Source organism: Temnothorax curvispinosus, unplaced genomic scaffold (assembly GCF_003070985.1).
Source record: "Temnothorax curvispinosus isolate PA1 unplaced genomic scaffold, ASM307098v1 QBEX01004324.1, whole genome shotgun sequence".
Lineage (NCBI taxonomy): Eukaryota > Metazoa > Arthropoda > Insecta > Hymenoptera > Formicidae > Temnothorax > Temnothorax curvispinosus.
In genome coordinates, this window is record NW_020214104.1 from 1 (window position 1) to 11684 (window position 11684).

General features: G+C 34.2%; 3 protein-coding genes across 4 annotated transcripts; 1 reads left to right on the forward strand and 2 right to left on the reverse strand.

Annotated features, from left to right (window-relative positions):
• The first annotated feature begins 2025 nt into the window (after positions 1–2025).
• LOC112453425 lies at positions 2026–3401 on the forward strand. 2 transcript variants are annotated; one of them, XM_025014215.1, is made up of 3 exons: positions 2026–2175; positions 2257–2457; positions 3322–3401. In XM_025014215.1, exons 1-3 carry the CDS (start codon positions 2146–2148, stop codon positions 3343–3345), a joined length of 255 nt encoding a protein of 84 aa, XP_024869983.1. In that variant the 5' UTR covers positions 2026–2145; the 3' UTR covers positions 3346–3401. The 2 variants fall into 2 exon arrangements, with proteins under 2 accessions (XP_024869983.1, XP_024869982.1); XM_025014214.1 differs by lacking the exon at positions 3322–3401 and having other exon boundaries at positions 2257–2646.
• Positions 3193–5237, reverse strand: LOC112453424 (pyrimidodiazepine synthase-like). Its single transcript, XM_025014213.1, has 5 exons — positions 4746–5237; positions 4541–4646; positions 3938–4184; positions 3615–3839; positions 3193–3545 (listed from the first exon to the last, which is right to left on the reverse strand). Exons 1-5 carry the CDS (start codon positions 4768–4770, stop codon positions 3414–3416), a joined length of 735 nt encoding a protein of 244 aa, XP_024869981.1. The 5' UTR covers positions 4771–5237; the 3' UTR covers positions 3193–3413.
• A 597-nt stretch (positions 5238–5834) lies between these two features.
• Positions 5835–11542, reverse strand: LOC112453423 (protein argonaute-2). The gene is made up of 13 exons (XM_025014212.1): positions 11136–11542; positions 10684–10878; positions 10047–10167; positions 9516–9892; positions 9330–9446; positions 8982–9258; positions 8580–8735; positions 8338–8503; positions 8146–8242; positions 7893–8056; positions 7387–7672; positions 6914–7098; positions 5835–6838 (listed from the first exon to the last, which is right to left on the reverse strand). The coding sequence occupies exons 1-13, from the start codon at positions 11526–11528 to the stop codon at positions 6751–6753; spliced, it is 2622 nt and encodes an 873-aa protein (XP_024869980.1). The 5' UTR covers positions 11529–11542; the 3' UTR covers positions 5835–6750.
• Between the last annotated feature and the right edge of the window lie 142 nt (positions 11543–11684).

Below are 11684 nucleotides of genomic sequence, written 5' to 3' on the forward strand. Positions count from 1 at the left end.
TTATACAAGTTGATATCTAAAAAATGCATTATCATTAAGATGTTATTTTTTGATTAAAAATGTATTGAAATTACGAATAAAACTTGTGTGTAAAAGTAATTTTTTTATTTTTATTTTAAACATGTATTTCTTTTAACCTCTTCCCTATATGTTCATCCTAAATTAAATACTTTATAAAGTGGTGTGTAAGCAAGCAAGCAATATTGCTTTTTCGCGTAGGTTTGCCATATCTTGTATGATACTTTCAGTCATTGTATTCTAATGATTATTTGTAATCGCCTTTAATAAATATTTTGTTTGTTTTAGAAAACAGATGTAAGTGCTACGAAGAAATAACAATACGGAAAAAAAGAAGAGCCAAAATTAAGGAAGCGAAGACCAAATGTATCAGATCGCGAGGTAAGCATTTAATAATCTATAATCTTTTATTAATAATTGTTACTGTTGGAAATAAATATTTAATTGCGCAGTGTCGTTTTCAGATCACTTTATAATATATACACATGTTAAACTTACACATTAAATAAGTTGCGATGCCACTCGTTTCGGAGCCGATCCGTCTCGTATTCGTCGCCTTCTGAAAATAAAAAGAGAACGTAATTAATATGACGAAGGCGCTTCATCGTCTCCTGTTCGGCAATTTCTTATACCGAAAGCGTCGTGGCGCGCGGCGTCGCGGAGCGTCCTCGATATTCGCGACATTCGAAAATATAATCGCTTTCGCGATTACCCTCGCAACGCGTCTTCTGCCGAACAAGTGTGTGTGTGTGTATCGCGGAGAGAATACGTATTTTCAAGAATCATTATAATACCCGAGCGTCGCGTCGAATCTATACTACGCGATAGATACCACAGTGAATACTACATGCAAGATCAATATGTGTCAAACTTACCAATTAAATGATTCGCGACGCCACTCGTTCCGGAGCCGATCCGTTCCGTGCCCGCTACTCTCTGGAAATGAAAGGGAAGAGAGTACGTCATCAATATAACGGAGACGCTTCGTTTCCGCGCGGCAACTTCACGCGTCAAAAGCGCCGCGGCGCGCGGCGTCGCTACGCGTTCCGTACCCAACTTAAGTTCGCGATCATGATTTTTCCGAACTTTGAAAAATCAAATATTTACTAACTCGCTTATTACTACATTGTTCTTTCGCATTCTAGCGAATAGCGTATTAATATTATTGGCAAATATCCGCGATATTCGCGGCACGACACTCGAAAATACGATCGTCACTTTCGCGATTGCTCGTGCGACGCGCCTTCGGCCGGACAAGTATCGCGGAATACGTATTTTTAAGAAATATCAATACCCGAGCGCTAAATCTATGTTACGCGATAGATACCGCAGTGAATATAATGCATGCAAGATTAATATGTGTTATACTTACCAATTAAATGAGTCGCGACGTCGCTCGTTCCGGAGCCGATCCGTTCCGTGTCAGCCGCCTTCTAGAAATGGACATGGAACATGGAAGGAGAAGGTTATACGTCATCAATATGGCGGAGGCGCTTCCCGCGTTTCCCGCGCACCGCGCGGCAACTTCAAAAGCGCCGCGGCGTCACTACACGTCTCGTTTTTACTTTCGCGTTTATGCATTTGTCTCATTTTAACAATAAATGCCATACGCTTGCCTCACACAGCAGTCAGTTTTTCCTTTATGATCCTGATATGAATTAAACATATAGATATTATATATAGATACTTATTTATTATTTTATATATTATATATTTTATATTATATGTCAAATATCTAATATGCAATTTCGAAAATGGAAGGCCGGAATTGGCCTTTCTCAGAATCTCAGGGTATATACAGATAACGCCCAACACATTATACCATGATCCCCTCCAGCTGGCTAGTTTGGACACGAACCATTAGCACGGACGCAAACCATGTGCGGTTACCGAGCGATACGACGTAGTTGAGTTGCACTTTCTCAGGCGGCGCGTCGGAAAATGCAACACAGCAACACACGAAAAAGGCCGGGGCCCGGGATGGCCTCTCTCAGGTTTCTCTCTGTCCATGTAAAGATCAATAAGGATACCACTTTACATTCCTTACAAGTGCCAAAGAATTTGTTACGAGTGACACCGAGTGGAAAGTAGATACAAATACGTACATACGTATCGCGACTATACACAATGACACAAAACGACACCATCATCACCAAGGTATTGACGATTTGGCTGCCTCTCTGCCATCATCAGTTGAAATGAAAATTCAGATTAGATTTAATCGTCGGTATGTTTTAGGTGGAACGCTTAGAGGAGAGCTTAAAAGAGACCTTACATAAAGTCGAGGTAATCAAGAGGAAGCTTGAGACGAAACTACTCAGTGCAGAAAGTCGAGAGAGATTGGAGAACGAGCTGTACGAAATTAAGAAAGTTCTCGGGCGAAACGAAAAGGAATTACAAAGCTTGAGGAAAGAGAACGCCAAGTCTTTCATGATAACGGTGTGCTTGGTCTTTGTGTGTTTCCTCTTCTATGGAATATATTTGATGATTTTCGGGAACGTTTAATACCTGTAGGAAATCGTGATATTAATTTATCTGCTTTTCGTAAGCTTTTTATACGCGGTACAACTGTCAGAACACAGTTTTACTAATTGCCAATTGTGAAAGCCAGGTTTTATAAATAATTAAATTTATTTTATAAAGAGTATGCGGAAAATGAACTTATAATATACTTTAATTTTGATATCTTTTTTTACTGTTAGTAAATTAGCTACATATGTATATCATCGCTACTGTCGTCTCGCGAGTAATATTGCCAAAAACATAACGAACACCATATTCAAATAGAAACATTATTTAAAAGTATAGTAATATATACCATACTAAGATACCATATATGTAAATAATACCATTGTAATAAAAGGTGCGTTTTGTTTCATGCATGATGTGCATAACATATCACTTATCCTTGGTTAACATTCGATGAACAACAAGGATAAGTGATGCATTATGCGCATCATGGTGGAACGGAACGTACCCAAACATATCTCAGATCTCAGATATATGTAGGTTATATAGATTATATGCAAGAATTTGCATGGCACTCGAAATGCCCTGTATATATAATTACATGTGTACTTGTCTAAAAAAAAATTTTTTTAAATGTATATATTGCAAAAACATAATTTTTTATGCAAAAAAATTTATTTCCACGTATTAATCAACATAACAATCAAGATAAATATCTCTGTTTTATAAACTAGTTAGTATCTGTTTTAGATATTACATAAACATCAATTTTATTTTTTAAAATATATATATGTATTTAAGTATATAGAATGCGTAATTTTGCTATGTTGAAAGGGCAACGAAGTGGCGCATCCATGAATACGAAAGGGTACGAAGTGGCGTATGGCTTGAACTTAAGACGGAAAAAACCATAGACTGGACTATCTTTAGCTGTTAGCTATTAAATCATACTGAGGTGTCCCAGCTAGACGACTGCGTATGTATCTGGCGTGTACTTCGGCATCCAGGAAGCTGCCGCTCACCGCAGGATCTTCTTTCATGGCAACTCTCCATTCAAGCTGCATTATATAAGAAAATTTTTATCGCGATCGATATACACGTCAACTACCAATAATGATATTATTTACCAATCGCAAGAAACGGTCCCGAGGTATGACGAATTGCTCTCCCCTTGTGATCCTTATTACATCTGCTCTCTCGCACCACGGCCATATCATTAAATCCAGCATGCCAGGTTTGCTGCCACCAAAAAAGGGAGTTCTTCTCTTCGCTAACTCTCGATCGAAGAGTTCCAGACCAGTCAATGTCTCGTTGAATACATCATGCTCCAATGTTGTTTCCGAATAAAGTCCCTAAAAGTCAAATATAATAGGATCAGGATGGAGATGTACTTGAGAATTACAGACAAGAATATAAATATTTCAAAATAAAAACCAGCATAAACAAATACCTTATAGTAGAAAGTTGATATCACTGTATTAAATCTATCGATCAATAACTTATCCTTAGCCTTTGCTAAAGGATCACTTGGATACAGCTTGTTTTGAGGATACGCGTCGTCCAAATAATCAGCGATAATTAGGCTTTCATACAACGTTTCGCCTCCTTCAAGTTCGATACAAGGAACTTTATTAAGGGGGCTCTTTTCTATCAACCAGTCCGGTTTATGTGTTAGGTTAACATATACTACATCGTATCTAAAAGCAAAACAATGTGTGGAAAGAGACGTTGCACATATATAGGAATAATTATTATCTACATAAAATTATTTTCTATAGAAAGCTTTTCTAGAGAAAGAAATCTTTCTCTTTCTATGAAATAAATGCTTTGTGTTAAATTATTATGTCATACTTGAGAATAGAAATAAGAAAAGTAATTTTACGTACAGAACTGTTAAATTAGAAATTATATATTAAAAAATATATCAATAAAAAGTTTTCAACATATATATATATATTTTTTTTAAGCAGTACAATTAGTGCAAAAGCTCGATATTTTAGGCAAAAAAGCTAACGATGAAACAATAGGTAACTTGTCGCATAATCGTGCTTACGGGATTTGTTTGGCGTCCAACACGAGGTGTATCCTTTGCGCATATGGACAGAAGCGCATGCTGTACAGGCGTATTTTGTCGGGTACGAGGGGCGGTGCTACCGATCCTGAAAGAAGGAATGCACATTCAGTGGACGTTCTAATCTATACGAGCCTGTAAACCTGTCAATCGCGCGATTTACGCGACGCAGATGCTTCTTTAGTACCGGTACTCAAATGTTTCGCGCTCATCCTGATCGATGGTCCTCGTATCCTAGCCGTCGAACACGTCAGAAAGACTTGGTCGCGCCGACCTAAATGACGCTCGACATTCCGTTAGCCGGTTGGAGCGAGGAATAAATATCGATGACGACGATGACAGTACGTGGCCTTCTGTGTGCGCAGATATCATACGTACTACACACACATGGGTGATAGAAAGAGAGACAATGAATCACGGGGCAAATAGGCGCCTTCTATGCTCATTGCTATTCATTTTTTCTCTTTCTATATATTAGTAATTTCCTGACAAGTCGCTATTCGTATGTCTCGTCAGAGAGAAGTGGAGAGAAGCCTCTGTACGTGACGGATCAAAGCCAACACGTGGTGAAAGCATATAACCCTACCATAGACACACAAAAAAAAGAACAATTATCTGCACCTGAGAGAGAGAAGCCTGACTGACTAGCTCTCTCAGGCTTCTCTCTGTCTGTCTGTCTGTCTGTTTGTTTGTCTGTCTGTCTGTCTGCACATTATACACACTTTACATGTATAGATTCCGCGCTGCCATTGGAGGCGCGAAGACAGCTGACAGCAGTAATAAAAGGCCTTCACACACAAAATCGCGTATGGACGTAAAACGTAAGCGTAAGAAAATCGACCAATCCCAATCAAGTATTGCGCTGTACGTAATCCCAGTAGGGGAAAATACTCGATTGGGATTGATAGATTTTCTTACGCTTACGTTTTACGTCCTTACGGCATTTTATGTGTGAAGACCTTAATAAGAGAAGACAATCCAAATGCAGTCATTTTTTACAAAAATAATAAAGTATATAAATAATTATATACTTTAGAATAGCAATGCATTTATAAAAAAAATAGCTTTAAATGCATATGAATAAGTAGTCGAGAAATTAAATGCAATATTTCACACTGTATGTTACGCAATTAAGATTATAGGACTTCTTAAACTCTTTAGAACGCTGTGCGCCTTTCGCATTTCTGTCAATGGAGTATAAGACATTCTTTGCGTATATCAACAATCTTTCTGTAGCCTTCAAACTATTATAAAATGTATCAACAAAGTATCTTTCGTATAAACACCATTTATTTGTCTCTTTTTTAACGAGTATATGATCTTAAATGTAATTCCTTATATATAAATTTTATATTTTCAAACATGAAAATACAGATCATAAAAGTTGGATATAGTACTACGACATCAGCATATTGCATGTGCAATAACTACCGTCTAGACATTTGAATAACTTTCTATTAAAAATTATAATTAGTAAACCTTGTCCACAGGGCTATTTAGTTCATATGTGGATGTAAAGATACGAAGCGCACATATGACTATACATTTTATCATATAGTCATAGGCCTACATTCTGAACCGTCTTTTATCGATAAAAGCGCGCTTTTATTTCTGAGATGCTATACAGTTCATATTACATACACTATGACATTTCAGAAATAAAAAGCGCGCTTTTGTCAATAAAAGAGAGTTGAGAATATGGACCATAGTCCATTACCATCTTTTTCTAGTCTTTCTAATAACAAATAGTTAACATGCGCAGATACGTATTTTTCAACGTTATAGTACTATACATAAAAATGCATACATCTGCATGGACCTATAAGTCATATATATTATTATATATAATATAATGGTTATTCACAATTATAAAGTCACAAGCAATAAAAAGAAAAATGATTAAAGAAAGACAAAGTTAATGGTATTGTTTCGATATAGCTTGTTCTATAAATCTTTCTTTTTTTCTTTTTGTTGCGTCATATTTGTGATAATCATACGATTGAGATATAATACATAAAAACAAAAGAGAAAAACTGTGTGTGTGTGAGCAATACTCATTAATACATTAATGAATAATCTATTTATAATTATTGAAGGGGATTCGAAGATCGGTTTGTGTGGACATCGGTTGGACATTATGTCTCAACTACAAAGCGATCCTCGGAAATCCTTGAAATCATGAATATCTATCCTTAAACAAAAAACATTGGTGAATCTCCCATTCTTATTATAAAGTTTCTCTGTTCCCTTTCCAAGTCACTCAACCTAAAGTCTCTGTTCCTGATAAATGGAAATAATATCTTACAGATCATGATCATAATCAATATCCGATTCATAGCGTAATAGATTGCTTACCCTTGTATCAAGGCTCTTCCACGATAAGCTGCTAAATGAGCATAATAGGTAGGCACCGGATAGCTTATCGCTCTTGCACAGCGGGCATATATATGACAAAGATAATATGTCAACTCTTCAAGCTGATCTTCGGTAAAGTTGGATTCGTTGTAGATGCATCTGTATTTTGTAGGCCTCGCTGTACCCTACATTTATAATCATAATCATCAACACTATACATCAAATAAACTTCATTTAATTGATGAAAAAATAATTATAGTTTATAAATTTAATTATTAATATAATTTAATATGCTTCTTAAAGTAAATTATTATAATTATTACGAATTAACTATTGCTATAATTACTATTGGTCGCTATTACTATTGCGAAAATTTTGTCATTGATATCTTTAATGTTTTTTAACGACAAAACATTTTTAGTTATATAACAAATATTTTTATTTAAAAAACTTAACTTATCGTATCGACCTACCTGAATACTCGCATGTGATACAAGATAAAAATCAATGTGCTCTGGATGGGTAATAGTCGTGTCGACAATTGTACCCGGTTTCACGTTATAATTTCTTGTGTCCTCGGTGTCACGTATATCTTTGGACTTAGGGAAGAGACGCACATGGTGTCTCTTCTGAACGACCAAGCAATTAATTTCAATATTACTGCCGCGAGTGAATTTAGTAAAAGCGTTGACCGCTTTTTTTATAGCTCCTATTTCGTAATACATAACTTGTGGAAGTTGCCCCTCGCTGACTCCGTCTCTGGAAATTAATATAAATATGGCATTAATGCATTAAAATATAAGTATGTATATAAGATATATTTGTAGAGATTAAAAAAATAGAAATTCATATTTTACTCATACATATATATAGGTTTCTTATTTATTTTACATTTTACATTTAAAACTGAGTTTTCCTTTATGTATCTATAAAAACATTTTTAATAAGTTACATAACATTGAGTATCGTCAATACATACCGATAATAAACGATTCTCTTTGGACAACATTTTGTTTCCTGCTGATAAACTCTAAGTTGCGTTAGTATTATTTCTTCAAGATCTAAAATCATTTCTTCTTTGGGTTGTTGAAGTCTAAGTGCAACATTATATCGGAAAGCTGATTTATCTCTACTTGCAGCAACCTGAGTTAATAAAATTTCTTATTAATTTATTAACACACACACAAATATTCACATAAAAAAGGAAAGCTATGTTTAATAATTATACAAACCGCTGCTATAGATGGTGAATCTTTAGAATCGGGAGACGGATGAGTCACGTCGGCGCCAACAAGCATACAAGGATATTTTTCGTTCAGACATGCTGGCCTAAAAGAGAAAATTAAAAAAAAAGAGGAAAACAGTTTTACTCGAGGTTACAGGTATCTTCATAAAATGTTAAGGTACAAGTATTATTCACTTACATTCTATCAAATATGTGATTAACGCCATTTAATTTTGAGTTTATTTTTAGCAGAATGTTCCTTACTGTCGTTACTTGTTTGTACTGATCAAGTCTCTTTAAAGTTTGAAGTTTTATACATTGTGTTAAAACACCAACGTCCATCTCGGTAATCTTTTTTAATTTACCTGAGACAATGATAAATAACACCAGATTGATTTATATTCAGAATAAGAAATATAATAAAAAGAATCATGTACTCACCATACATTACGTCTGTGCGATTAGGTATGATAACTATTATTAATTTTAACTTCTTATTGTCAATGAAGAATTGTGTAATTTTATCTAATTCGTTTAATCTAAAAGAAGATCCATCAAATAAACGAGGCCGCTCAATTATCATACCAACTTCCTTTGCTAAAAAAAAAGAAAAAAAAAACGATTTAATGTAACATAAAATATAATATATGAATATAATCTATGTATAGTATGATTCAAAATTACAATTCGTCGAAAATTTAAATTTACAATTGCAAACATTGCAAACTATGTACCATGATAAATTTCTTTTTGAATAAACAATTGACAAATGCACTATACTTTTTAAAAGTCCTCGACGGAATACATTTTTATCTCTAGTTTTCATTTTTTAAAATACTTAACCAGTAGTTTGCAACATTGTCGCGAATTCTTGCATAGCAGGCTGCAGGTTCGACATTCCAGACATATTGACAATAGTCCACGTTGACTTCTCCAAATGTTTGGGTTCGTTAAATGGTTGAATATACCATGTCCCTCGTCTTACTTGTGCCTTTCCTCTGGAATATCTCAATTCTGGAGCAGGTAAAACTCTGGCCTGTACGTCTTCCATTTTTGGGTGGACAGATAGATGAAACTCTCTTGACATGACGGGACTATTGTTAATTTGGATTGTGTTGAACTACAAATATATAATATATTAAATAATGATAAAATACATGTTGAATATACGAATGTAAAATGTTTTTTTACCGCTGCCTCTATTCTTTCTTTACGAGTAATCGCATTAGTTGCTGCTTTTCTGATCATGTTTGTAGTTTGCTCTTCGTCCAGCTTTCTAATAGGCTGATTCGGCATAATAGTGCATAACTGTAAATAAGAAAATTTTTCATTTATCTTATGCTATCACTTGTAGCAAATATAAAACAGCTTACGCACTTCGATAGGCAGCAAAATTTCACTTCCGTTAGACGTCGTGCTCACATGAAGAGTAGGCAAATCAGGCCTTCGTATATTATATTTCTTGGACTCCCAAAAGTATTTTCTTATTGTTGTTGTTTTTGATATTGTTCTCGTTCCATCTGATGACTCCTGTTTGAATTCTGTATTACAATCTTTATGGCTCAATTTAATTATGCGATGCGTCTGCCTCGATACGTTGGGTATTTTATAAGTCACTTTTAAGCCTCTCAAAAAACTTTGTATCTTAGATTCACGCATGACACCATTGTAAGTAATGTTGTTTTCTCTGACCCTTAAAACTTCAGCTATATAGTCAAGTACTCTCTGCTTCATGGTAAATCCTTTATGAGAAACTAAATAAAATACAAGAGATATTACATAGAGATTATAGATAAGGATATTTATTGTAGTTTTCGGTTCAAGCCATTACAAAAGCTTTAAAAATATTGCCTATACATTTGTTTGTAGTTCAAATGATAAATGTATTAATCAACGTGAATACTTTACCATCTATATTTAGATACAGACTCCAGCCAAGTATCCCAGACATAAATCCACCGCGCGCTAGAGCTAAGCCACCACCTAATGGTTCATTCTCATTTATATCCCAGTAGAGTGACTTTCCGATCTATAATAAAATACATTTTAAATTATGCATCATGTAAATTTGTTTATATCAATCAATTTCCTTCAATTACAACCCATATCTAACATTTATTATAAAGTATAAATATAAGTATATATTGAAAAAGCAGATTTTCAAGTTCAAACAATAATATGCAAAAACATTTTCTTAACAAGCGATTCATTTTCAAAAAATCGATGTTATTTATAATTGTACAAAAATCAGTATCTACTAAAAAAGACTATGAGTGGCGATCGCGGCGCAGAGATATGCCGTTACTCTTAAGAACCGAAGATCAGAGTTCAAATCTGACCGTTTTTATTCGATCGCCACTTCTCGGACCCACCAAGAATATCTTGCCATGAATACCCCTCTACAGAAAGCCGTTCGGAATTGGCGTTAAATTGCAGTTCTCATACATCTCATCAACAGATATATGCAGAAAGAATCACGACGCTTGAAATCGAGCAATATAACTAAGGAGAAGTTTGTTAAAAAAAAATACTGTTAATTACTTACGGTAATAAACTGTGATTCGGGTGCATAACGCATAATTATATCTAAAACTTGTATGGAAGTTTGATCTCTCTCTTCCAGACGACCAGGTCTCAAATTTTTTATCCAGCTAAGGTCAACATTAGCCACTTTCCTTATAACAATTTGATATCGGTTCCTTCGCCCCTCTTGATTTTGGTGCTCAAAAACATCCGCCATCTATAAAAAAGAATAAAAAATATAAAAAAATGTGAAAAATTATTCTTTATAGTTTTTGCTTATCTCTTTAATTAGATTTCTAATTAAATCATTTAGGTCTACTTGACACATCTTCATTTTTAAGATACAATAACTGTGTAATCATTAGTTTTGATTATTAGTAGATTTAATTAGAAATTAGCTTTTGATCAAGCAATATTATAAAACTTATTTCAAATGTGATAAATTATATTACATTCAACGCATGTATTACTTACATCATCGATAGGAAGATCATTCGCGCTATACGCATTTTTCTTCCCATCATATGCCGGATATCTATTCTTAAAATGTTTATTTCTACATTGTTCAAAAATACTCCTGCATAAAGGTTTAGGAAGATTAAGTTCCTTTTTAATCTTTTTATTAGCTTTCTTTTTGTCCTCTTTCTCTTTGTAAGGCTTAATATCAATATCATAATGAACTGCGTTGGTTACAAACTTATTGTCGAATATAATCTTGAACATATTTGTCCATACTTTAACTGGCACCCCTACTGATCCACCTTTCGTAGGATTTGTTCTCTTTGGTATCATGTTATAATATGACGTCAATTGAGCAGATGTCATTTTTGACTTTTCAGTTATTTGTGAGCGGAATGAATCTGTCATACCAAGATCAGATACCTAAAATTAAAAAAAAAGACATTTAAAAACTGAATTAATTAAAAATGCGATATCCGTTTATGATGGATATTATTAAACACGCATATATGTAAAATATATTTAAAAAATAATATAGTATATATTATATACATATATATATAT

What these genes read in the sequence shown, in the direction of transcription:
- LOC112453425 (XM_025014214.1), top strand. Translation starts at nt 2,146, where the DNA reads ATGACACAAAACGACACCATCATCACCAAG. An exon ending in ACGACACCATCATCACCAAG is followed by an intron (nt 2,176 to 2,256) that starts GTATTGACGATT and finishes GGTATGTTTTAG; the next exon opens with GTGGAACGCTTAGAGGAGAG.
- LOC112453424 (XM_025014213.1), bottom strand. Translation starts at nt 4,770, where the DNA reads ATGAGCGCGAAACATTTGAGTACCG. An exon ending in TTGGACGCCAAACAAATCCC is followed by an intron (nt 4,185 to 4,540) that starts GTAAGCACGATT and finishes TTTTGCTTTTAG; the next exon opens with ATACGATGTAGTATATGTTA. An exon ending in GGGACCGTTTCTTGCGATTG is followed by an intron (nt 3,546 to 3,614) that starts GTAAATAATATC and finishes TATATAATGCAG; the next exon opens with CTTGAATGGAGAGTTGCCAT.
- LOC112453423 (XM_025014212.1), bottom strand. Translation starts at nt 11,528, where the DNA reads ATGACAGATTCATTCCGCTCACAAATAACTGAAAAGTCAAAAATGACA. An exon ending in ATTCACCATCTATAGCAGCG is followed by an intron (nt 8,057 to 8,145) that starts GTTTGTATAATT and finishes TTATTAACTCAG; the next exon opens with GTTGCTGCAAGTAGAGATAA. An exon ending in AAGAGAATCGTTTATTATCG is followed by an intron (nt 7,673 to 7,892) that starts GTATGTATTGAC and finishes ATTAATTTCCAG; the next exon opens with AGACGGAGTCAGCGAGGGGC.